The 27,171-nt window shown below is 43.8% G+C and overlaps 1 protein-coding gene across 1 annotated transcript in view; it reads right to left on the bottom strand.

Annotated features, from left to right (window-relative positions):
* Positions 1-681: 681 nt before the first annotated feature.
* Positions 682-27,171, bottom strand: part of LOC311108163 (adhesion G-protein coupled receptor G6-like) — a gene marked incomplete at both ends in the record, with an annotated part of 58,786 nt that continues 32,296 nt past the window's right edge. The window contains 19 exons of the mRNA XM_084150785.1: positions 682-866; positions 5,444-5,599; positions 6,079-6,180; positions 6,508-6,797; positions 7,027-7,129; positions 7,304-7,572; positions 7,737-7,864; positions 8,005-8,111; positions 8,205-8,250; positions 9,926-10,042; positions 12,023-12,169; positions 13,264-13,429; positions 13,685-13,886; positions 14,190-14,278; positions 17,742-17,853; positions 18,160-18,302; positions 18,500-18,547; positions 18,676-18,728; positions 20,326-20,414. Coding sequence (XP_084006911.1) covers positions 682-866; positions 5,444-5,599; positions 6,079-6,180; positions 6,508-6,797; positions 7,027-7,129; positions 7,304-7,572; positions 7,737-7,864; positions 8,005-8,111; positions 8,205-8,250; positions 9,926-10,042; positions 12,023-12,169; positions 13,264-13,429; positions 13,685-13,886; positions 14,190-14,278; positions 17,742-17,853; positions 18,160-18,302; positions 18,500-18,547; positions 18,676-18,728; positions 20,326-20,414 — 2,552 coding nt within the window. The remainder of the gene's footprint in view (positions 867-5,443; positions 5,600-6,078; positions 6,181-6,507; positions 6,798-7,026; positions 7,130-7,303; positions 7,573-7,736; positions 7,865-8,004; positions 8,112-8,204; positions 8,251-9,925; positions 10,043-12,022; positions 12,170-13,263; positions 13,430-13,684; positions 13,887-14,189; positions 14,279-17,741; positions 17,854-18,159; positions 18,303-18,499; positions 18,548-18,675; positions 18,729-20,325; positions 20,415-27,171) is intronic.

Raw genomic sequence — 27,171 nt, 5'->3', positions numbered from 1 at the left:
AAACAACCTCATGTAAGGCATTGTAAAGGAGCATAATATTGCTTTCCAGCAAAAAAAGCACACACACAAGATTCACAAATAGACGACTAAAATTAGAACTACACCTAAACCTGTTCCTTTTGAACACACATTGACAATGCTACAGCTTTTAAAAACTCCCTCATGTTAGTCTTTGGGTTTGAAATATAGGCCTATGCATGAACACTTGGTCCAGATTGGATGTTTTTCCTTCCTTGCTGTTCTACAAACTGCATAATAAGAATGGAACAGTTAAGATTGATAATATTTCTGTACAGGAAAGGTGACCCTGCTGAGAACCCAAGGCATGGGCAACATCAACTGAGAAGCAATTATAGGGGGTATATTAGATATACCATCAATATTTACACAACACATAGCCAGTTGAAGATTAGCATCACAGTATGTACATTGCAAAATCCATTCTCTGCTTCTCCCGTTCCTTTTCTATAGAACTATACATTTCCCCATTTCCCTTTTCGGTACTGACTGGACCAGCTGATTAAGTCAAATATTGTACAGTATACACATATTCATACCACTAGCTACCATCCTGCTACTCTGGAGGCTATAACCCTGGGGTGACATTGTGGACTGGGGGAGATCCCCACGTGTTAGGGGCTAGCAGCAGCAGGAGGAGGAAGAAGAGAAGTGCTGGGTGGTCTAGAACTTGGTGCTGTGGCTGAAGCTGTCCGACATGATAATGTTCTTGTAGAAGTTGTCGGAGCGCACCGAGCAGTAACCTTTGACCTTGTCAATGACCTGGTGCACGGGGATGATGGAGGAGGAGGAGGCCTCACCCTCTGAGGAGACACTTTTAGCATTGGTCTGGTTGGAGTAACCTTTACCTGTTCAATGGTAAGGAGCGACAAGGTCATGGTTAAGAAAGAACACAATGATCTTTGTTATCTTCAACAATACTGCAGTGCACATTTTTTTGTTTTTCTTAAACTCACAATGACCCAAAATTGAAAAATAAGCTAGTGAAAAACACATCACTAAGCACATACACAAAGTAGATATAAATCAATATATGATTGTGTATATATGATTGTAGGTTGAATATGTGGCACTCATTTTAAACAATTCTAATGCATAGGCTTTGCGAAGATGATTTGCCTGTGATTTCTGTGCAACACAGCCTGTTTCTTAATCTTGGAAAATGTTTGAGGTTTAGGTTTATGTCTAGTTACTGTTTAAATTGAGTCCCAATATTTTCTGAGGAACAGTTCACATGCATCTGTGCATTCTTGTGGAAATCATTCCTAAACACACATGCACATTCAAACAACATTAAAATTCCACCACAACGGACAACTATGCATAACTCTGTGTATCTAGCCAAAATGTTTGAACCATTTTCATCTGTTTTTGTCTTATTCTTGTTTTGTTTGCCAAGTGATGAAATATTTTGGTTGGTCTTTGCCATTTGATAATGTCACAGCAAAAACATCCATCAAAACTCAATTATTTTAATCGGTCAACTCAGGAATAACACAGGCTTTGCAATGCAAAGACTTTGGCATCTTCAGTGACAGAACTTCTGGCTGCCTCCTCACCCCACTGTCAACTCACCATGTATGGGAAAAAGTGTGACTAACGGTTTGACTTATCGAGAGTAAAGTCAGAAACACATATAGTGCATTCGGAAAGTATTCAGACCCCTTGACTTTTTCCACATTTTGTTACATTACAGCCTTATTCTAAAATTGATTAAATTGTTTTTTTCCCCTCATCAATCTACACACAATACCCCATAATGACAAAACAAAAACAGGTTTGTAGAAATGTTTGGTTATTTTTTATTTTTTATTTTTTTACTGAAATATGACATTAACATAAGTATTCAGACCCTTTACTCAGTACTTTGTTGAAGCACCTTTGGCAGCGATTACAGCCTTGAATATTCTTGGGTATGACGCTACAAGCTTGGCACACCTGTATTTGGGGAGTTTCTCCCATTCTTCTCTGCAGATCCTCTCAAGCTCTGTTAGGTTGGATGGGGAGCGTCGCTTCACAGCTATTTCCAGGTCTCTCCAGAGATGTTCGATCGGGTTCAAGTCCGGGCTCTGGCTGGGCCACTCCAGGACATTCAGAGAATTGTCCCGAAGCCACTCCTGCGTTGTCTTGGCTGTGTGCTTAGGGTCGTTGTCCTGTTGGAAGGTGAACATTCGCCCCAGTCTGAGTTCCTGAGCGCTCTGGAGCAGGTTTTCATCAAGGATCTCTCTGTACTTTGCTCCGTTCATCTTTCCCTCGATCCTGACTAGTCTCCCAGTCCCTGCCGCTGAAATACATCCCCACAGCATGATGCTGCTACCACCATGCTTCACTGTAGGGATGGTGCAAGGTTTCCTCCAGACGTGACGCTTGGCATTCAGGCCAAAGAGTTCAATCTTGGTTTCAACAGACCAGAGAATCTTGTTTCTCATAGTCTGAGAGTCCTTTAGGTGCCTTTTGGCAAACTCCAAGCGGGCTGTCATGTGCCTTTTACTGACGAGTGGCTTCCGTCTGGCCACTCTACCATAAGGGCCTGATTGGTGGAGTGCTGCAGAGATGGTTGTCCTTCTGGAAGGTTCTCCCATCTCCACAGAGGAACTCTGGAGCTCTGTTAGAGTGACCATCGGGTTCTTGGTCACCTCCCTGACCAAGGCCCTTCTCCCCCGATTGCTCAGTTTGGCCAGCTCCAGCTCTTGATGGTTCCAAACTTCTTCCATACCACTGCATTCTTGGGGACCTTCAATGCTGCAGAAATGTTTTGCTACCCTTCCCCAGATCTGTGCCTTGACACAATCCTGTCTCAGAGCGCTACGGACAATTCCTTCGACCTCATGGCTTGGTTTTTGCTCTGACATGCACTGTCAACTGTGGGACCTTATATAGACAGGTGTGTGACTTTCCAAATCATGTCCAATCAATTGAATTTACCACAGGTGGACTCCAATCAAGTTGTAGAAATGTCTCAAGGATGATCAATGGAAACAGGATGCACCTGAACTCAATTTCGAGTCTCATAGCAAAGGGTCTGAATACTTATGTAAATAAGTAAAACATTATAAAAACCTGTTTTCGCTTTGTCATTATAGGGTAGTGTGTAGATTAATGAGGAAAGTTTTTTATTTAATCCATTTTAGAATAAGGCTGTAACGTAACAAAATGTGGAAAAAGGGAAGGGGTCTGAATACTTTCTGTATGACTATATATGTCTGCTTTCAGTTTGAGGGATAAACAGCTATAATCACTATCACATATTAATCATTACATGTCATCCTCACTTTGATCCTACAAAACAGTTTCTTTCACCAAACCAATAATCAATTTGTCTCATAGAGTCATTACTCCTCACTACATTGCAAGTGTCCATCGTAAAGTAATGTAAGGTCATCGGCCCAGTGCAGTCAAAATTAAGTTTATCCTGTGTTTTGTATCATATTGTACAACAGCTGATGAAACTAACACTGTAAAACTGTGAACAATTTTAGTGTTATTTCCTGATAGTTGCTGGTTGAAAATACAATCTACACGGGACCTTCTAATCAGCCTGTTTGCATGGGCGGTAGTTTCAGCTTGCCTGGTGTCATCAGATTCTTGGTTGAGAAATAGTTTTTTTGCTAAAAAGCTATTTTTTGTCAATTTAATTGTTACCAAGAAATGATATGATATTGTGATAATAAAAACGACTGCATTGGGCCTTTAAAGTGTGTACACAATAAATCAATATGTATATTCTGCTAAATCCATGAGCTGCTATGTCAATTAGGGTATTGTTGGCAGTGTGCTTCACGCACGATAGCCTTAATTTCTCAGGCTGTGACACCCACTGATTTATATGCTGTCAGACTAAATTAGTCCATTAGCTGGGGGATGCCGTTAATCGTTGGATCAGTCCAATATGACAACATCACAGGTAATTGCAGATTATCTCACTAAGACACACATCTGGAAGCAATAGGAGAACGTACTGCACGCCTGACATGGATGCGCAATGATTTTCTCTTGAAGCCTTGGCCTACCTCAGCGAGGCAAATGAATAGTGAGAGGAGTATCTATCCATGTGGATGCTGACAAATTATCTTTCACATTATCTGAGATCTCTGTGAAATGAAGCCCCTTATGATAAGAACATGTTGTAACACGTTGTTGCATGTCTTGATGTCTATACCTTCATCATAACCATTTCCATATGTACTATAATAGTGACGGTCCCTCACTGGATATTCTATAGTGCCTGACTACAGTCGGAACATATCAGATTTTAAACGTGCTAAATAATGAAGGTCACAACAAAAATCCTCAGGTAGCCAAGGTAATTCACCATCTAATCATTACAAGGTCTGTGTATAAGCAGGTAATAAGGCACAAACATCATGCTTGAATTGTGCATTTGGTTGTACAGTGTGTGAGGGTGATCTTCATTCCATACCGTGGGTCAGGGATGCACACACACACACACACACGTCTACAATTTCCCATGTGACAGTGGAATGCTAAAAATGCAAGCTGTGTGTTTTACTGTGGTATCATTGCTGCTAGCAGAAAACAGAGGCATCCTAGGGGAGCAGAATTAGTGTGGTATGAGTGACATCCAGAACCACTGAGAAGGCAAAGGAGCACACCTGCCAAACTCTCTCATTGGTCAGATCAGTCAAATGTAATTACAACTGTATTTATATAGAACCAAATTAAACATCAATGTTGTTATAGTATATTATCTTTGATTAAAATCTTGAGATGTTTTTCAATGACTTCAGAGAGAGCAATGGCAGAATAGAGCTCTTTGTGTTACAGACTCTTCATGTCACCATTCAATCTGGATTCAATCTAACCATCAAAGCTAGCATTTGGCATTGAAACCAAATGCACACATGCCAATTTTTATCCTCAACATTGTGTTAATTCCAAGATGTCACACAATTTTTATATTTCAAACTATTAAATGTTGCATTGTTCTGTTAGACACACCAGTGTTAAGGATAAGTGCAACCAACAGCTGTTAGGTTGAATCCAGGCCTTCATGTTCTAAAGGTGAAAGGCCAATAACACAACATCACATCACACTGTAAGAAAGCATGGAGTCAGGCTGGCTTTGATGCAATTCAGTTTACCTCAGGAGGTTCTCCTTCGTGCTATTGGTGGGCTACATCTACACACCACAAACATAAATACATACAGGAGATCAGCCACTATGTAGTCCAGGAATAACATATTGTACACAGAAAAGCAAGAAAATAAACGTTTCACACAGTCCTGCTAATAAAAATAGAGGAAAAAGGAAAAAGTGTCCAGAGTTAAGTAAAGTATCCTTCTTTTCATAACTACAAAAAGTAAACTTTTGTATGAATGAAATGTGGGTCAATGAAAAAGACCAACTGAAAGTAGACAAACAGCTGTGTGTGGCTCAATATTAGACCCTCTCATTGTGTCTTACCTGCATTCCTGCTGCGCTTTGCAAAGGGGTTTAGAGTTGCTTTGGCCTTGGAAGTCCAGTTTGCTGTACTGGAGCCAAAAGAGCTGGAGGACAGGGACTTCCTCACGGTGTCTGAGCTGGCCTTTTTGGTGTTGTTAGTGGCTGTCTTGCTCCAGTCTGCCATTCAACAAGACACATTTCACACATGCTTATTTGGGAAAAATTCATATAAAGAGTGAAGTTACTTTTTGTTAGGCCAGGGTTAGGGTTTTATGGAGTTTCTGTGTATTTGATTGCCTATAAAGCGAAGACTTCTCAGGTTTTATAACCACTGTTCTTTGTTACTTTGGAAATCTGGAGTCTACAGGGAACTTTTACTGGACTCCTGTGCAGCTAACTAGAAATGAGTTTAATTTCAACAGGAATTCTATTAACATTGGACAATATTAAATATAAAAAAAGATTATTATCTTATAATCTTTATCACATAATCACATCTGACTTTTATTAGCAATGTGCAAGTACAGTAATTTCCCCCCTCTCATTCGAAAGCCTGATATGATGGTAGTATGATAACGGTTCTGAATATCAGGCTAGATATTTTACCTGAGAGTAAGAGGAGTCTATTTGTTGTCTGTTTCTTGTCAGATCTTTACCTGAGTTGTCTGACAGGCGGAATCTGCCACAACACAAGTATCTCCTCCACTGTTTCTGGACATTCTCCTTCAGTGCACAGTGGAAAATGAAGATGAATAAACCTGTTGGCCAGAGATGAACAATAGAGGAAAAAGCTGTTAAATAACAATGAAGATGACAGAGATGACGAACAAAAGAGAGCTTGGGTTGGTTTGGCTTTCAGCTAGCAGAAGTCGTACCAAGGAGCCCTCTGGTGGAATAAATAGTACATGACATGACAGTGAAGCAATGACTTATATTCTTAACATAAAATACAATACAGAACTGCTTTGTACAAGAGTTAAAAAAGACACACCTTTTATCAAAACATTCAGTTATCCTTAATTAGTAATCAACACTACTGTGTACTATATTTAGGGTGCACAGCACACCATAGGGAGGCCCTGTACCCTGCAGTGAGTTGAAGATGGAGAAGAGGTACATGAAGGCCAGGTTGACGGGTCCCCAGGCGAAGAAGGCGAAGCCCCAGGTCATGCCCAGGAGGAAGGTGAGACTGATGACGCTCCTCAGGTTCCTCAGCATCTCCTCACGCAGTGTGTGGTTGCTACGCTTCCCGTTACGACCGCAGATCTGGATCATAACCACGATGAACATGGCCACGTTCAGGAGGAAGATGACAGAGAAGTAGCCCACACACGTCACATAGAACACCACCTGGCTCTGGCTCTGGATCCAACAGCTGGGAGGAGGAGAGGTGGAGGGGGGGCATTAGTAATATTGGTTGCCATAGGTCAACTTAAATGTTTTAGCCGGAAGGCTGGATCTATATAACATACTGTATACATACATTAGTCCTGGTCCTATGACTGCCATATGGGAAAACACACACTTGGATTACTCAACTCTAATACTCCATCTACATACCTTATGTTTTCTATCCTATCTCTTGAACTTGATGCAGGACTTACAATTCAGAAGAGCCTTGTCCAGTCTTCCCCTTTCCATACTCAATTTTCCCATAGGAGTTTTTGTCAAAAGCTACCACTATGGCCACTATCACAGCAGGCAGACCTGGAAGTGAGACATGGGGATAACAATTCAGGTACACCACGATCCAAACTAAGTTTAAAATTCAGTGTATAGCGTAAATAATTCATGCTCCTATGCATTTCAATAGGAAGTAAGAATATGACACATTCAGCATACTGTATAACAATTAGTTTATCCAACTTTAGAGGCACTTACCCCAGCCGACGATGCAGAACTTGAGGATGTACCTCCGAATGTAGGTGTTGAAGACTTTGACCAGGGCGATGTACATGTGTATGGACTCGAGGCCCATCCAGGTGAAGGACGTGAGCAGGAAGAAGTGGAGGAAGACGGCCACGGCTACACACAGGCCCTCCACATCGAAGGAAGCCAGCCAGCCATCCAATAGGAACACCATGTTGAGGAACAGCAGCGATGTGCTCAGGTTCATCAGGATCTTAGAGGGGTAGTCACGACGTAACTTCCTGTACAGGACAGACACTGAATAACACTGTGACGACTACAATTCTGGTTGTCTTATAATATCATGGCCAATGACTAGGACCAAGAGTCCAGGTGACGTAGATTCAGAAGACTAGTTATAGGAGTATTTCCTGGTCACATGTAATATGGATGGAAACACACTCACTCAAAGGCAATATAAGTCAAAAGCGTTGCAGCAGAAAAGATGGCCGATATGCCACATCCGATGTAGGTGATGAAAGTGAGAATCTTGGTGTTTTTCTCATCAATCTGTAAAGCGGATCCAGAGATATCCTTCACAGAGAAGACAGAAAATCTTAGACACACTAGCCCATTTACTCTATACAAGGAAACACAACTTTTTTAAATTATTCAGAGTTACATTTACATGAGGGAAGAGCCTCTAATTGGGTTATTTTGAACACGAGTCTTACCATTAGGATGCCAAAGTGTGTGAGATGGTCACAGAGGCAGATAGTCTTGTTTCCATTGGACATAGGACTAACCCTGCAGCCTTCACGATTCCAGCCACCTGAACCATCTTGTGTAGACAAAGATACAGTATATTCTACAATTGTATTTGGAGCCATATCTTTTCTTTAAAATAAATCAAAAATATTTTATTCAGACTTACTTTTCATTGTGAAATCCCAGAACATGCAGGTTGGCTTTAGCTTTGGCTGAAAGACACCGACACACTCTATCACTGTCTGACTACAGGCAGACGTTCCAGGTGGCAATTTGTATTGTACTTAGGCCTTCTATTTTAACTGGGAAGTACCATCAGGAATAAAATATTATCAACTGGGTGGTAACAGAAATTTTTTTTTTTACCTACAGTTGAAGTCGGAAGTTTACATACACCTTAGCCAAATACATTAAAACTCAGTTTTTCACAATTCCTGACATTTAATCCTAGTAAAAATTCCCTGTCTTAGGTCAGTTAGGAACACCACTGTATTTTAAGAATGTGAAATGTCAGAATAATAGTAGAGAGAATGATTTATTTCAGCATCACATTCCCAGTGGGTCAGAAGTTTACATACACTCAATTAGTATTTGGTAGCATTGCCTTTAAATTGTTTAACTTGTGTTAAACGTTTCGGGTAGCCTTCCACAAGCTTCCCACAATAAGTTGGGTGAATTTTGGCCCATTCCTCCTGACAGAGCTGGTGTAACTGAGTCAGGTTTGTAGGCCTCCTTGCTTGCACACGCTTTTTCAGTTCTGCCCACACATTTTCTATAGGATTGAGGTCAGGCCTTTGTGATGGCCACTCCAATACCTTGACTTTGTTGTCCTTAAGCAAAGCACCCCCACAGCATGATGCTGCCACCCCCGTGCTTCACGGTTGGGATAGTGTTCTTTGGCTTGCAAGCATCCCCCTTTTTCCTCCAAACATAATGATGGTCATTATGGCCAAACAGTTATATTTTTGTTTCATCAGACCAGAGGACATTTCTCCAAAAAGTACGATCTTTGTCCCCATGTGCAGTTGCAAACCGTAGTCTGGCTTTTTTATGGCGGTTTTGGAGCAGTGGCTTCTTCCTTGCTGAGCGGCCTTTCAGGTTATGTCGATATAGGACTCGTTTTACTGTGGATATAGATATTTTGTACCTGTTTCCTCCAGCATCTGCACAAGGTCCTTTGCTGTTGTTCTGGGATTGATTCTCACCAAAGTACGTTCATCTCTAGGAGACAGAACGCATCTCCTTCCTGAGCGGTATGACGGCTGCGTGGTCCGTCCCATGGTGTTTATAGTTGCGTACTATTGTTTGTAGAGATGAACGTGGTACCTTCAGGCGTTCGGAAATTGCTCCCAAGGATGAACCAGACTTTTTTTTCTGAGGTCTTGGCTGATTTCTTTTGATTTTCCCATGATGTCAAGCAAAGAGGCACTGAGTTTGAAGGTAGGCCTTGAAATACATCCACATGTACACCTCCAATTGACTCAAATGATGTCAATTAGCCTATCAGAAGCTTCTAAAGCCATGACATAATTTCCTGGAATTTTACAAGCTGTTTAAAGGCACAGTCAATTTAGTGTATGTAAACTTCTGACCCACTGGAATTGTGATACAGTGAATTATAAGTGAAATAATCTGTCTGTAAACAATTGTTGGAAACATGACTTGTGTCATGCACAAAGTAGACTTGCCAAAACTATAGTTTGTTAACAAGAAATGTGTGGAGTGGTTTAAAAATGAGTTTTAATGACTCCAACCTAAGAGGAGAGGAGAGGAGAGGAGAGGAGAGGAGAGGAGAGGAGAGGAGAGGAGAGGAGAGGAGAGGAGAGGAGAGGAGACAGAGGTGAGTAGAGGTGAGGAGAGGTGAGGAGAGGAGAGCGGGTAGGCTACCTGGTAGTTCAGGTGCACTATCTCGATCTCCACGGGGTCGTGCAGGTTACTGATGGAGTAATTGCCCACACTGCTGGCCACAACATAGCTGTTAAGAGACAGCCCGTCCTGTTTATCCTGAGAATGATCAAAGAAAAGTTTCATTTTGAAATATAAAAACATGGCCCTCAAATCTATAAATTCACATACCAGGCATACGAATCACCATGCATTAGTAAGAAGCAAGAAAATAAATTACAACACACTGAACAGACACACCAAATTTGTTAAATTCCATCAAAAAGAGCTATAAACCTGGAAATGTCACTCATAACTATAGATTTACATACCAGACATATGAGTCACCATCCATGAAAAGGATGCGTGAGAAAAGAAAACATACTGTTACATGCTGAAAGGACACACTAAATCAGATACAGTACAGTCAAAAGTTTGGACACACCTACTCATTCAAGGGTTTTTCTTTATTTTTACTATTTTAGATGTTAGATTCTTCAAAGTAGCCATCCTTTGCCTTGATGACAGCTTTGCACACTCTTGGCATTCTCTCAACCAGCTTCACCTGGAATGCTTTTCCAACAGTCTTGAAGGAGTTCCCACATATGCTGAGCACTTGTTGGATGCTTTTTCTTCACTCTGCGGTCCAACTCATCCCAAACCATCTCAATTGGGTTGAGGTTGGGTGATTGTGGAGGCCAGGTCATCTGATGCAGCACTCCATCACTCTCCTTCTTGGTCAAATAGCCTTACATTTACATTTTTACATTTTAGTCATTTAGCAGACGCTCTTATCCAGAGCGACTTACAGTTAGTGAGTGCATACACTTTCATACTGGCCCCCCGTGGGAAACGAACCCACAACCCTGGCATTGCAAGCGCCATGTTCTACCAACTGAGCTACAGGGGACTACTTTACACAGCCTGGAGGTGTGTTGGGTCATTATCCTGTTGAAAAACAAATGATAGTCCCACTAAGCGCAAACCAGATGGGATGGTGTTTCGCTGCTGAATGCTGTGGTAGTCATGCTGGTTAACTGTACCTTGAATTCTAAATAAATCACCGACAGTGTCACCAGCAAAGCACCCCCACACCATCACACCTCCTCCTCCATGCTTCACGTTGGGAACCACACATGCGGAGCTCATACGTTCACCTACTCTGTGTCTCACAAAGACACGGCGGTTGGAACCAAAAATCTCACATTTGGACTCATCAGACCAAAGGACAGATTTCCACCGGTCTAATTTCCATTGCTCGTGTTTCTTGGCCCAAGCAAGTCTCTTCTTTTTATTGGTGTCCTTTAGTAGTTGTTTCTTTGCAGCAATTTGACCATGAAGGCCTGATTCACGCAGTCCCCTCTGAACAGTTGATGTTGAGATGTGTCTGTTACTTGACCTCTGTTTAAGCATTTATTTGGGGTGCAATTTCTGAGGCTGGTAACTCTAATGAACTTATCCTCTGCAGCAGAGGTAACTCTGGGTCTTCCTTTCCTGTGGCGGTCCTCATGAGAGCCAGTTTCATCATAGTGCTTGATGGTTTTTGCGACTGCACTTGAAACTTTCAAAGTTCTTGAAATTTTCCGGATTGACTGACCTTCATGTCTTAAAGTAATGATGAACTGTCGTTTCTCTTTGCTTATTTGAGCTGTTCTTGCCATAATATGGACTTGGTCTTTTACCAAATAGGGCTGTCTTATGTCTATCCCCTACCTTGTCACAACACAACTGATTGGCTCAAACGCATTAAGAAGGAAAGAAATTACACAAATTAACTCTGAACAAGGCACACCTGTTAATTGAAATGCATTCCAGGTGACTACCTCATGAAGCTGGTTGAGAGAATGCCAAGAGTGTGCAAAGCTGTCATCAAGTCAAAGGGTGGCTATTTTGAAGAATCTCAAAAATAAAATATATTTTGATTTGTTTAACACTTTTCTGGTTACTACATGATTCCATATGTGTTTTTTCATAATTTTGATGTCTTCACTATTATTCTACAATGTAGAAAATAGTCAAAATAAAGAAAAACCCTGGAATGAGTAGGTGTGTCCAGACTTTTGACTGGTACTGTACATTCCATCTAAAAGAGGTATAAACCTGGAATAGTCCTGTTTTGCGGAAGAACATGAAGTTGATCCTGGAGACAGCAGCGATCTCAGCATTGGTCAGGGTCAGGTTTTTGAGCAGAGTAGCTGGCAGTGTGACCTGAGCCAGGGGGTTCAGCTGATCCGACGTAAAGGCAATCTGGTGGGAGAGAAGCTAGTTACCATAAACAATCCTATGTGACAGTATTTGATTTGCCTGCTGACTATTATGCTGATTATATAACGAGTTCCCTGCTGTACCATCTGGAGGTCATTTCCAAACCTCTGGTGTCCCCGTGCCTTGACATGCCACCACACGTGCCTTGTCACATCCTCTACATGATCCACAACATGTGGTGGAGTATGATTAAAGTGTGTCCTTTCTGCTGGCACAGCATTGGCACAGCACTAGCACAGCATTAGCATGGCATTGGCATATCATTGGCATAGCATTGACACACTATTAGCACGTAAAGCAAAGGCATAGGGTAAAACACATGAACCAAAGTGACAACACAGGAAATCAAGAGAGAGAGGGAAGGCTGTGGTGGACTCAGCTTGCATGTTAGTCAGCTGAATCATGTTTGCTTAACTCTATGATCCTTGCATAATTATGAATAACAGGACTCCATGTGCATCACAAGGTTGTGAAGGTGTTGTGGGTACAGAAAATACTCTTAATGACTTAAACAAATATACATCCTGCCATTTATGTTAAATTGACTTAACAGGTCTGATGGGTTATGAGTCACCTTTAACACAGAACAAGAGTTTCCACAGGAAGGCTTTCCTGGAAGCCCCGGCTGGCTGGTTGACTGGTTGACTGGCTGACTGGTTGACTAGCTGACTGGTTAACTGGCTGACTGGTTGACTGGCTGACTGGTTGACTGGCTGACTGGTTGACTGGCTGACTGGTTGACTGGCTGGTTGACTGGCTGACTGGTTGACTGGCTAACTGGTTGACTGGCTGACTGGTTGACTGCCTGACTGGTTGACTGCCTGACTGGCTGACTGGCACACACACACAGTAGGAGTAGTGATGGGGCATAACATCCCCTATTTACTCTCAGGGCACATTGACTGTGAATGAAACAACAACCGGCAGGTATGGATGTTATGAGCTTTGTGCACAGCAGAGCAAGGAGTCCCTGGATATAAAGTACTACACTGCCCAGTACAGTACAGTGCAGCAGATAATACTGATGTCTCTATAACTCTTGTGTATAACACTGACCCTAACTGTTTAGTGAGTACCTGGAGGTCTGTGGTGTTGGGGTGTATGAAGGCACTGAAGGAGGTCCCATTGAACTTGCTGTAGTTGAGGGCTGAAATTCCCAGTGCCAGATTTGTTGAGGTTATGTTCTCTGTAGGCCCATCAAATTCTATCTTCTGAACCAGTTCATCCACCATCTTCAATGTCCTACACACAGATAGAGAGACATTTAGGGGTTATAATAATAATGGACTGGGCAGTGACTTTCACTAGAGTCTCACAGTGCTTTGGTAGTTTGGTTGCTACAAAGAGACCACACAAAGACACCATACAGTACATCTACCTGGGACATATAGTCATCACTCATGTATGTGTCACTCCCAGCATGCTGGACACACAGTAAGAGGTGGGTTCTGAGGAGAGGAAAGACAGTGACAATGGGAGCAGAGAGGAGTATCTTACGTCTCTGAGGCTTCAGCCAGGGCTGATACGGAGCTGGTCATCACGTTAGAGATGATGCTAACTACAGTTTTGGCCAGAGGGGTGTTGATCTTGGCCACGTTGACCAGCTCCCTAACCTTTCCCACCACCTTGAACACCTCGTCTGTGGAGAGCTTGTTGTTGGTGATGTCATCAAGCTGGACAGCGACTTCGGCAGCATTCTCTGTTTGGAGAAAGTTAGAACAGAGACAGATAAACAACTAGATGAGAGCTCTCCTTGGGCTGTCAATAGACACTTATTATCAGTTGCCTGCTGACTGCCCACTCTCTGCCATGGTGAGGGTGTTTACACACGTTGTATCTCTAAAATTGCATCTATGTGGGCATCTCTGTCCTTCTATGTCTCTAAGAGCAGCGTGTTGAGATCAAACACATCTCAAGTATTCATTCGGGCAGATGTTTTGATTTTATCTGCTGTGGAGTCAATAAAGTGATTTAAGAGAGTGTGAAGATGTCTGAGGCCTACCTGCTGACACTTTGATGGAATTGATATCAATGCAATTACTGAGGTCTGGGGCGCCCCAAAGCGCTGTGTAATTCAGGGGGCTGATCACACTGGGGACAAACAAACACACAAAAGGAGATCTGGTATTTTGAGGCAAGATACAGTGAGGGAAAAATGTATTTGATCCCCTGCTGATTTTGTACGTTTGCCCACTGACAAAGAAATGATCAGTCTATACTTTTAATGGTAGGTTTATTTGAACAGTGAGAAACAGAATAACAACAAAAAAATCCAGAAAAACACGTTAAAAATGTTATGAATTGATTTACATTTTAAATGAGGGAAATAAGTATTTGACCCCTCTGCAAAACATGACTTAGTACTTGGTGGCAAAACCCTTGTTGGCAATCACAGAGGTCAGACGTTTCTAGTAGTTGGCCACCAGGTTTGCACACATTTCAGGAGGGATTTTGTTCCACTCGTCTTTGCAGATCTTCTCCAAGTCATTAAGGTTTCGAGTCTGACTTTTGGCAACTCGAACCTTCAGCTCCCTCCACAGATTTTCTATGGGATTAAGGTCTGGAGACTGGCTAGGCCACTCCAGGACCTTAATGTGCTTCTTCTTGAGCCACTCCTTTGTTGCCTTGGCCGTGTGTTTTGGGTCATTGTCATGCTGGAATACCCATCCACGACCCATTTTCAATGCCCTGGCTGAGGGAAGGAGGTTCTCACCCAAGATTTGACGGTACATGGCCCTGTCCATCGTCCCTTTGATGCAGTGAAGTTGTCCTGTCCCCTTAGCAGAAAAACACCCCCAAAGCATAATGTTTCCACCTCCATGTTTGACGGTGGGGATGGTGTTCTTGGGGTCATAGGCAGCATTCCTCCTCCTCCAAACACGGCGAGTTGAGTTGATGCCAAAGAGCTCCATTTTGGTCTCATCTGACCACAACACTTTCACCCAGTTCTCCGCTGAATCATTCAGATGTTCATTGGCAAACTTCAGACGGGCATGTACAGTGGGGAGAACAAGTATTTGATACACTGCCGATTTTGTACGTTTTCCTACTTACAAAGCATGTAGAGGTCTGTCATTTTTATCATAGGTACACTTCAACTGTGATAGACGGAATCTAGAAAAATCACATTGTATGATTTTTAAAAATCCAGAAAATCACATTGTATGATTTTTAAGTAATTAATTTGCATTTTATTGCATGACATAAGTATTTGATACATCAGAAAAGCAGAACTTAATATTTGGTACAGAAACCTTTGTTTGCAATTACAGAGTTTCCTGTAGGTCTTGACCAGGTTTGCACACACTGCAGCAGGGATTTTGGCCCACTCCTCCATACAGACCTTCTCCAGATCCTTCAGGTTTCAGGGCTGTCACTGGGCAATACGGACTTTCAGCTCCCTCCAAAGATTTTCTATTGGGTTCAGGTCTGGAGACTCGCTAGGCCACTCCAGGACCTTGAGATGCATCTTACGGAGCCACTCCTTAGTTGCCCTGGCTGTGTGTTTCGGGTCGTTGTCATGCTGGAAGACCCAGCCACGACCCATCTGCAATGCTCTTACTGAGGGAAGGAGGTTGTTGGCCAAGATCTCGCGATACATGGCCCGATCCATCCTTCCCTCAATACGGTGCAGTTGTCCTGTCCCCTTTGCAGAAAAGCATCCCCAAAGAATGATGTTTCCACCTCCATGCTTCACGGTTGGGATGGTGTTCTCGGGGTTGTACTCATCCTTCTTCTTCCTCCAAACACGGCGAGTGGAGTTTAGACCAAAAAGCTCTATTTTTGTCTCATCAGACCACATGACCTTCTCCCATTCCTCCTCTGGATCATCCAGATGGTCATTGGCAAACTTCAGATGGGCCTGGACATGCGCTGGCTTGAGCAGGGGGACTTGCGTGCGCTGCAGGATTTTAATCCATGATGGCATAGTGTGTTACTAATAGTTTTCTTTGAGACTGTGGTCCCAGCTCTCTTCAGGTCATTGACCAGGTCCTGCCGTGTAGTTCTGGGCTGATCCCTCACCTTCATCATGGTCATTGATGCCCCACGAAGTGAGATCTTGCATGGAGCCCCAGACCGAGGGTGATTGACGGTCATCTTGAACTTCTTCCATTTTCTAATAATTGCGCCAACAGTTGTTGCCTTCTCACCAAGCTGCTTGCCTATTGTCCTGTAGCCCATCCCAGCCTTGTGCAGGTCTACATTTGTATCCCTGATGTCCTTACACAGCTCTCTGGTCTTGGCCATTGTGGAGAGGTTGGAGTCTGTTTGATTGAGTGTGTGGACAGGTGTCTTTTATACAGGTAACGAGTTCAAACAGGTGCAGTTAATACAGGTAATGGGTAGAGAACAGGAGGGCTTCTTAAAGAAAAACTAACAGGTCTGTGAGAGCCGGAATTCTTACTGGTTGGTAGGTGATCAAATACTTATGTTATGCAATAAAATGCAAATTAATTACTAAAAAATCATACAATGTGATTTTCTGGATTGTTGTTTTAGATTCCGTCTCTCACAGTTGAAGTGTACCTATGATAAAAATTACAGATCTCTATATGCTTTGTAAGTAGGAAAACCTGCAAAATCGTCAGTGTATCAAATACTTGTTCTCCCCACTGTATATGTGCTTTCTTGAGCAGGGGGACCTTGCGGGCGCTACAGGATTTCAGTCCTTCACGGCGTAGTATGTTACCAATTGTTTTCTTGGTGACTATGGTCCCAGCTGCCTTGAGATCATTGACAAGATCCTCCCGTGTAGTTCTGGGCTGATTCCTCACCGTTCTCATGATCATTGCAACTCCACGAGGTGAGATCTTGCATGGAGCCCCAGGCCGAGGGAGATTGACAGTTATTTTGTGTTTCTTCCATTTGCACCAACTGTTGTCACCTTCTCACCAAGCTGCTTGGCGATGGTCTTGTAGCCCATTCCAGCCTTGTGTAGGTCTACAATCTTGTCCCTGACATCCTTGGAGAGCTCTTTGGTCTTGGCAATGGTGGAGAGTTTGGAATCTGATTGATTGATTGCTTCTGTGGACAGGTTCTTTTATACAGGTAACAAGCTGAGATTGGGAGCACTCCCTTTAAGAGTGTGCTCCTAATCTCAGCTCGTTATCTGTATAAAAGACACCTGGGAGCCAGAAATCTTTCTGATTGAGAAGGGGTCAAATACTTATTTCCCTCATTAAAATGCAAATCAATTTATAACATTTTTAACATGCGTTTTTCTGGATTTTGTTGTTGTTATTCTGTCTCTCACTGTTCAAATAAACCTACCATTAAAATTATAGACTGATCATTTATTTGTCAGTGGGCAAACGTACAAAATCAGCAGGGGATCAAATAATTTTTTCCCTCACTGTAAATTACCTCAACAAATTCATGCGTACATTATCAGAATATCAGTAATGTCAAGTTCTTAGATATTTTAAAAGCAGACTGAATCCCATTGATATCCCTGGAAAATAGTGTTGTAATATTCCTGAAAATGAAAATGAATTTTCTGATTGTTTGTATAAAGATAGGACATAGTTTGATATAGTGAATGTGTCAGTCTCACCATGTTCTGGATGCGTTCTGGTCTTTGTTGAGGAAACAGGGGACATACTGAGTGACAGTTGGTCTGCTCTCTGGCCAGATGTAATGGAGGGGAGTTTCCCCCGTGCAGTTCTCTGAATGACAGAGAAAACCATGCAGCAGAACATTTTTTACACTGCACACTACAATATATTAAGATCCAATGACTACAAGAATAAGTTCAGAAACCTTCGAGGAATTCACATTTCAAACCTAATCTAATTAGGAGGTGCTTTAGAGTCGATGTGTGACTGTGCACTGTGAAATTGGGTTCATTCTCTGGGCTGTGTGAGGGTCATGTTTTTGTGATCTTGGCGAGGATCGCTGCCCCAGTCACTTCCTGCAGTAAGAAGGGAGGCATTGAAGTGATTTAAACGGGTCTGGTTGAGATCATGTCCTACCGACAGACTGCACGGCGACAGTGTTTAGCTCCAGTCCGTTGCCGATGCTGGCGCCGCTTCTGCCCATCCTGGTGGAGATGGCAGCTTCTCCAAGGGTCAGGTTGGTGGTGGTCTTGTAGACCAGCAGGGCCAGGCAGGTATATCTGGAGGGGGGAGAAGGAAGAGGGAAGAAGAGTAGCAGGATACTTCATTCACATGGAAAGGCAGACCTAGTGAATTACCATTCTTCTTTTATGATTACGGTTGACTTGTAAGGGCCCAGAGTTTTCCCTAGTCACGTGACGTGGTCAGGAACAACTCCCTACCTACTACAGTATACCATATTAAATATTGTCCTCACCTTTTACTGACACTCCTCTCTAGCTGTAAGTCACTGTTAGGCTGGATACTGGGAACGAGATGAAAGGGAAATGGAGGGGGATCATCATTATTGACCTGTAATACAGTTCTAAAGAACTATAAATAGAATGGACATGGAGCTGCATTTTATGATGGTACAAAGATCTAATTGCTTACCTGACATTAGCGACATAGACCGCGTGTGTCCAGTTTTGGAATGTTTGATTGAGCTGTAAATGAACAAGTAAATCAGTCAAGTTCTCACCTAGCTACAGTGGGGAGAACAAGTATTTGATACACTGCCGATTTTGCAGGTTTTCCTACTTACAAAGCATGTAGAGGACTGTAATTTTTATCATAGGTACACTTCAACTGTGAGAGACAGAATCTAAAACAAAAATCCAGAAAATCACATTGTATGATTTTTAAGTAATTCATTTGCATTTTATTGCATGACATAAGTATTTGATCACCTACCAACCAGTAAGAATTCCGGCTCTCACAGACCTGTTAGTTTTTCTTTAAGAAGCCCTCCTGTTCTCCACTCATTACCTGTATTAACTGCACCTGTTTGAACTCGTTACCTGTATAAAAGACACCTGTCCACACACTCAATCAAACAGACTCCAACCTCTCCACAATGGCCAAGACCAGAGAGCTGTGTAAGGACATCAGGGATAAAATTGTAGACCTGCACAAGGCTGGGATGGGCTACAGGACAATAGGCAAGCAGCTTGGTGAGAAGGCAACAACTGTTGGCGCAATTATTAGAAAATGGAAGAAGTTCAAGATGACCGTCAATCACCCTCGGTCTGGGGCTCCATGCCAGATCTCACCTCGTGGGGCATCAATGATCATGAGGAAGGTGAGGGATCAGCCCAGAACTACACGGCAGGACCTGGTCAATGACCTGAAGAGAGCTGGGACCACAGTCTCAAAGAAAACCATTAGTAACACACTACGCCGTCATGGATTAAAATCCTGCAGCGCAAGCAAGGTCCCCCTGTTCAAGCCAGCGCATGTCCAGGCCCGTCTGAAGTTTGCCAATGACCATCTGGATGATCCAGAGGAGGAATGGGAGAAGGTCATGTGGTCTGATGAGACAAAAATAGAGCTTTTTGGTCTAAACTCCACTCGCCGTGTTTGGAGGAAGAAGAAGGATGAGTACAACCCCAAGAACACCATCAGAACCGTGAACCATGGAGGTGGAAACATCATTCTTTGGGGAGGTCCTGGAGTGGCCTAGCCAGTCTCCAGACCTGAACCCAATAGACAATCTTTGGAGGGAGCTGAAAGTCCGTATTGCCCAGCGACAGCCCCGAAACCTGAAGGATCTGGAGAAGGTCTGTATGGAGGAGTGGGCCAAAATCCCTGCTGCAGTGTGTGCAAACCTGGTCAAGACCTACAGGAAACGTATGATCTCTGTAATTGCAAACAAAGGTTTCTGTACCAAATATTAAAAAAGTTCTGCTTTTTTGATGTATCAAATACTTATGTCATGCAATAACATGCAAATTAATTACTTAAAAATCATACAATGTGATTTTCTGGATTTTTGTTTTAGATTCCGTCTCTCACAATTGAAGTGTACCTATGATAAAAATTACAGACCTCTACATGCTTTGTAAGTAGGAAAACCTGCAAAATCGGCAGTGTATCAAATACTTGTTCTCCCCACTGTATCTTAAGATGAATGCACTAATTGTATGTCGCTCTGGATAAGAGCGTCTGCTAAATGACTAAAATATAAATGTCATTCATTCAATTCATCTTGTATTCTATTGATGATTTGATACAAGATAAATTTAACATGACCAGAAGCCTTACCCATTGTGCAACAGTTTTCTCAACATCAGACTCTGTTACTTGGGCCTCCTTGTCATTGACAAGAAAGGAGATCCTGTAGAAAAGACCCTCTGGAATTAAAAAGAAAACACATCGATCTATATTTGACGTAGTTAATTTACAACATTCAATGGAACAGTGCAGGAGTGCAGGGGTTGTGACATAATTGAGTTATGTAAAATGCAATTTCATAGGACAAATGATGTTGACAGGCTGCTACTCCACGGATAAGAAATGTGGGTGGGGGGGGGGGGGTTCATAAGGAACAGGCTAAATGAAAATACTTTGTTATCATCCTAGATGACAGTAATCAAAATATAACTAATAGATATAGTACATGTCATTATATGACTGATCTGTATTCAGTGGCCAAATTGTTGATTGTAAATGAGAGCATGTACCGTGTACTACATTACTTTGTTTGACAGTGTTGGTGATCTGCTGCTATGCCTCACAGCCATTACAAGATGGCTCCCAATCCTCTCCTGTTGTTAGTGCTGATCTAGATACAGTACAATGCTGTTTCTACTCCATATCAAAACCTTTCTTAGGAGACTCCAGTAATTGCAGATTCAGGTGGTAGGCCACCTCAGAAAGTTCTGAAGTACCCAAACGATATATATATATATTTTTATCTTTGTTGATCAAGAGTGTTATTTTTTCTTATATTTTCTATCGTAGAGCAATAACAGATTACATTTAGAGGAGCAGTTCTTTGCTCTAAAATCAAATGATAACAGCATTGGATGTCTCCCAAGAAACATGTATGATTGAAATCTTGAAATCACCAGATGAGAGCTGAGCCCCATGAGGGATGGTCAAAGCTGCCCCATCAGCAGAGCAGAGGCCATTCTAGAGTTCAGTGATTGGTCACCTACAGTACACTCCAATGTTAATGTTCTACGCCCCGTACAAAATCACAACACAACCGCAATCATCAACCACCTCCAACAGGACGCCTGATTTTCACCAGTTTTGGTTTTCCTCTATCAGCCTCATCACACCACTACTACAATAGCATTCAAAGCAGAGATTCAGCGATCAAGAGGCTCTCTCACTTTTTGTTTCTACATATAAGTTGTTATTGCAAAACATACTGTTCCCAGTTGAAAGTCCACACAGACATGAACAATTCAAGCGAGCTTTACAATGGCATGGGGCGAGAACAGGGGTGCCCGTGGTGCTCGCTGAGGTCCGTGCGATGGCGTGTGTGGTGGACACCGTGCCACTGCCTGCATTCACCACTCTATGTGGAGTGGTAAGAGGAAAGGAGGGGCTCTCTGTAGGAACAAAACACTGCTGATCCATGTCAATGATGGCTAGTGGCATGGGAGTTGTCTGTCTCGCTGTCTCTCTGTCTGTGACGGTGCTCTGATTCACAGTCACATTATTGCCAGGGCCCAAGCTGCTTACTGACATGCTTGCAGCAGTGGAGGATGTGCGTTCGATGAGGGCCGGTCCATGTCTATCACCCTGTGTGTCCTCACTGTGGTTGGCCCTCCAGGGGACTGATACAGGGCCAGCCCCAGCAGGGTAGATGTTTAGGGCCGTAAGAGGCTGGCTGGTGGGGGTATAGGTGGACTGGATATTTGGGAAAACAGTTAGCTGTTTGTTGGCAGTGGTGAGTTGTGTGTATGTGGCAGGCTGTGTGTTTGGGGCAAGAGGCTGGATAATTGTGGTAACAGCAGTGGGCTGTATAATTGCAGCACTAATGGTGAGGTTACCAGAGGCAACAGCAGTGAGCTGTGTGTTTGGGGAAGCGGGCGATGCTGTGCTCTCTCTGTGCTCTCTAGGCCAGGCCAGTGTTCCATCAGTTCCAGCAGGCTGAGTGGGCTCTGATTGGCTGCCAGTGAGCGTAGAGGATTGCTGGAATGCAGCCATTGGTCGGGTGGGCATGGAGGCGCCAGCTCCTGAATCCACCGTGTTGGTCGCTCCAGCAGAAAATGTCACTCTCAGAGGGGTGAAGGTGGGGGTAGCCTCTCCTCTCCAATACGAGGAGGGTTTGTTGTCATCGGCCTGTGGAATAAGGGAGATTCAGAAGCATCTGACATGAGCTGGTCGGACCTGGAGGTCACGGTGGAGAGTCCCTCAGACACTGAGGTGTGTGTGTCTGTGTGAATCACACTGCCAAGACCGCTGACCGGCTGTGGCCAGCCTAATTCATGCATATATGCCTGCCACTGGGGCTCATGGGTTACGACGCTGCCATATTCTGACGATGTGCTGCTGATGTGTGGCGTTGGCAGGGCCGGAGAGGGAGAGGGGGCTAGCATGGAGGAGGAGAGGAGATGGCTGGTCTGGGAGACATATTCAGATCCATCATGATAGTTGTGTAAGGTCCCGTGGTGTCCAAGCTGGGATACAGACAGGTTGCTCTGTGTGCTGGGGCGGAAGAGAGAGATCAGAGATGGAGAGGAGGAAGAGCCACTTACGGGTGACATGTGGACTTCCTCTCCTTCCTCTGGAGCCGAGTGTCTCTCCATCCCATCTGTACTTTCCCATTCAGTAACCTTTGTGATATGAAGCTTCTCTGGCAAGGCTGTCTCAGACAGGAGGTCAGAGCTGAGAGAGACCAAGCTGAACGTGGTGGGCAATACATCCACCCACTCCTGTCTGCTTGGGGAGATTGTATTAGGAGGTGAGGACTGAGAGGTGGACCATTCGTCTGTCATGGTGGCTGGGAGGAGGGCCTGATGGTGTGGTTATTCTGTGATAGGAGTGACAGTTAGATGGGATGTACATGACGAACCTCTCAAATTAGAACTGAATGGATTAAAGCCCTCCTGCCCCTCTGTGCTGCCCAACACACTGCTGTCTGATACACCGTTCATATACAACGATGTCTCCAGATCCAGAGGTGAATCTAACCTTATCCCCTCAGTCTGGCTACCTGACTCAGAAGCAATACTCTCACTTAGTATCATACTGGCTACCCTACTGTTGACAGGATGAGAGTTAGTTGAGAAGGAACTCAACTGATTCCTCAAAGTGTAAAACCAGGTCACTGTGGTGTTTGTCAGAGGAAGAGAGGTGTGTTTCCTCAAGGACAGGTGTCAGAGCTGTAGTAAGGACTGACAGAGACAGTGGACTGGGCCTTGTGCCCTCCCGCATTAATAAATCATTTTGAACCTTCATGGAAGGCTGCAGCACACTCGCCTGTGAACTCTCTGAGAGCACCGGCTCTGTCTCAGAGGCAGCTCGCCTGACGTGTCCTGAATGACTAACATCACCAACGCAGGGTAGGGAGAGGTTGGGAGAGGTATGGTTGGAGTGGAGGGGAGGGAGTTAGGGGCCGATATAATATCTGTGATCACAGTTGCCCATAGGCTATCTGGAGGCTGGAGCTGCTGCAGTGTAGCAGACATGGTAGGTATGGGAGTAGGAGTTAGGGTATAGTAGTCTGTAGGTCTGGAGATCTCCACTGTGAGGTCACTTTCAGAGATCATCTCGACCCTCTTAGAGACTCTTGAGCTCTGGTACTGTTAATAATGAGGGAGACTGTGTGGCGATGTTGTTTGCTCACTGAAGCCGCTGCTGTTTGCTCACTGAAGCCGCTGCTTGGTCGGGACTGATCCGTTTGCAGACCTGTTCTCTCTGGAGCCGTGCTGAAAGAAGGGATTTGAGTCCAGCAGCTGTGTGCTGCCATCACCCCACCCTGCTCCCCAGTCCCAGCCTCTCCTCCAGCCTCTGCCAGCGTGCCTCCTGCCAACGCCTCCCAGGGCAAACTGGGCTCTGATTGATTGCGTAAATGTTCCCCTCCTCCCCTGGCGGTAACAGGGTCGCTCACAGTCACACGATCTGGGCCCTCAGTGCTGACTCCAGCCCCAGCGTGGGAAAGGTTGTGTTGCCCGGAGGCGGCCAGAGCCAGGCCTTCATCCAGGGAGTAGGGCGAGTCATATTGGAAGAGGCTGAAGGGGTCGTCCCCTAGGTCCAGGTCGTAAATGAATGGCTCAAAGCCTGATGTGTCCTCCTCCAGGGGCTCAGTCCAGTTCACAGTACTGCTGCTTTTCTCTCTGCTGGGACTCAGTGGGACCCAGTGGGGTGCGGCCATGGGCTTATTCTTCTTACGGTTGCTGAGTGATGCTGATGCCACTGCTGGGAAAAATTCCAGGTCCTCTACATCACTACTGTTCCCAACATCCGCCGGTCTCCCTGGGAACAACCCCTGGGGACTGGTCGTGGCCCTGGATACGGCGTGTGTCTTCCTGGCCACCGGCGCTGTTGTTGTTGTGGTCACCTTGAGCCCGGGGGACATGTGTGTTGCTGCTACAGGAGGAGGCTTGTTCGGATAGAGGATGGGTCTGACTGGGAGGCGGGTGACAGTGGCCTCAGGTTTCTTCCTCAAGGGCCAGAAGAGGGGGGTGGAGATGTAGCCCAGGGAGGTTTTAGAGCTGTGGGGGCCAGGCAGGACGTGAGGCCTGGCGTGGGGGGTGGAGGAGGCTGGGGGGTGAGCTGGAGCACAGACCACAGATACACCGTTCTCTCCTTGTCTGTGGCGCCCCAGTCCAGTCAATGTAAAAACGGAGGGGTCAAAGCAGATTACATATTTTAAATGCACACTGACATCCAGAATAGACTGTAGCTGAATAAACAAATACAAAATAGTAGCCTATGATCTTATTCCATAGGCATTAGGCAGACTGCATGGAAGAATACAGTATTAGGATCACCTAGATTTTCGGCAGTTAACTAGACCTTCATTTTGAGGTGACAGAAATGACACAGATCTTTCCCCAATATTGTAAACAGTATCTTGGCTGAGGACAGGATAGAGTGAGAGTGAGAGGACAGGTGAAAACAGGCTGAGAGAGAACAGCTTGCCAAAGGAAGCTGCTGAGTCTCACTACAAACAAGCCAAGGACAAGTCAAGTGTGTGTCTTACCCAGGGTAATGATGTTAGTGGACAAGCCAGTAGAAGACAGGTTAGTCGAGGACGGTGGTGTAGTAGCTTCAGACACTGTTAGCAAGAATGACAGCACAACTAAGTCAGCAAAGAGAGCATCTCATGATGTCCTAAGTGTATGTTTTACCCAGCTGAGCGGAATCGGTGCAATGACAGAGGACACCATAGTAGAAGAAACCAACAACAAAGTAAAAGCTTCAACTACTGAAGAAGAGGAAGATAGAAATAGTATGTGATTACTCAAGTGTCTCATTTTAAAGATGTGTATAGTAACTACTTCTGAAATACTTATAAACACGTACTAAACCCTTGTGACAGCTAGTCTACCTTGATTATATTAGTAATTCTATAGTTGTATCATGGATGCAAAACATAGAAAAATAGACACCCCATGTCTTCAGACTACACTTTGAGATTTGTTTGCACAATGTGCTTGAAAGTTACAGTGACAGAGGCAAGGTGTACTGAACAAAGGTACACAGTATCTTTTTTTTCTGCAAAGCCTTAGAACAAACACAGCCAGACCACGAGCAGCAGATGTGTCTTACTCGGAGTAGTAGTGATGTTAGCTGGTGTTTTAGTAGTAGTAGTGATGTTAGCTGGTGTTTTAGTAGTAGTAGTGATGTTAGCTGGTGTTTTAGTAGTAGTAGTGATGTTAGCTGGTGTGTTAGTAGTAGTAGTGATGTTAGCTGGTGTGTTAGTAGTAGTAGTGATGTTAGCTGGTGTGTTAGTAGTAGTAGTGATGTTAGCTGGTGTTTTAGTAGTACTAGTGATGTTAGCTGGTGTGTTAGTAGTAGTAGTGATGTTAGCTGGTGTGTTAGTAGTAGTAGTGATGTTAGCTGGTGTTTTAGTAGTAGTAGTGATGTTAGCTGGTGTTTTAGTAGTAGTAGTGATGTTAGCTGGTGTGTTAGTAGTAGTAGTGATGTTAGCTGGTGTGTTAGTAGTAGTAGTGATGTTAGCTGGTGTTTTAGTAGTAGTAGTGATGTTAGCTGGTGTGTTAGTAGTAGTAGTGATGTTAGCTGGTGTGTTAGTAGTAGTAGTGATGTTAGCTGGTGTTTTAGTAGTAGTAGTGATGTTAGCTGGTATTTTAGTAGTAGTAGTGATGTTAGCTGGTGTGTTAGTAGTAGTAGTGATGTTAGCTGGTGTGTTAGTAGTAGTAGTGATGTTAGCTGGTGTGTTAGTAGTAGTAGTGATGTTAGCTGGTGTGTTAGTAGTAGTAGTGATGTTAGCTGGTGTGTTAGTAGTAGTAGGGGAGTAGTTGTCACTGTTAGCAAGAGTAAGGGATAGAAAATGAAATTCACAATTAAGAGAGACACTTGAGAAAAAAGGGAACAAAAAATCCTGAAAATACACAGTTGATATTGAATTGTCCCCAATCAGTCCTTAGTCACTAACAGGCAAAAAGGGAAAGTAGACTGTCTTACCATGCACTGTGTTGTTAGTGGTAGGTGAGTTAGTCGTAGCTGGGTTTGAAACAATAGTTGTAGCAGAAGCTGTCGGTGCTAGTAGAACATGGGTGGAAAATTGTTAAAAAACGGTTAGAAAATAAAATGGAAGGCAATAACGGCAAAACACACGATACAGCGCCACTATACGTGTTTCCAAAATGTCAAGAACCACTTAGACAGTATTCACTGCTGAGTCCATTGTTTAAAGGAAGCTACATGGGCAAACATACTCCCATTGAGAAGCCATGACAATTGCTTTCCCAGCCTAATCCATGTGGAAAGTTCCAAGTTGGTCAAGGATAGCACTGCTTTCAAACCCATTCCCCACACATAAAGAAACCTGCCACAAGCCGATTTTTCCATGAGTACAAAACAAGAAAAAAAAAATACACATCTTACCATTGGTTGTGCTGTAGAATAGAGTTCTGTTAGTAGTGGCTGCTGCAGATGGGATAACGATTTGAGTAACTGGTGACA

Source organism: Coregonus lavaretus (genome assembly GCF_964263955.1).
Source record: "Coregonus lavaretus genome assembly, chromosome: 33".
Lineage (NCBI taxonomy): Eukaryota > Metazoa > Chordata > Actinopteri > Salmoniformes > Salmonidae > Coregonus > Coregonus lavaretus.
The sequence above is the reverse complement of the archived record's forward strand: the minus strand, read 5'-3'. Positions and strand labels throughout refer to the sequence as shown.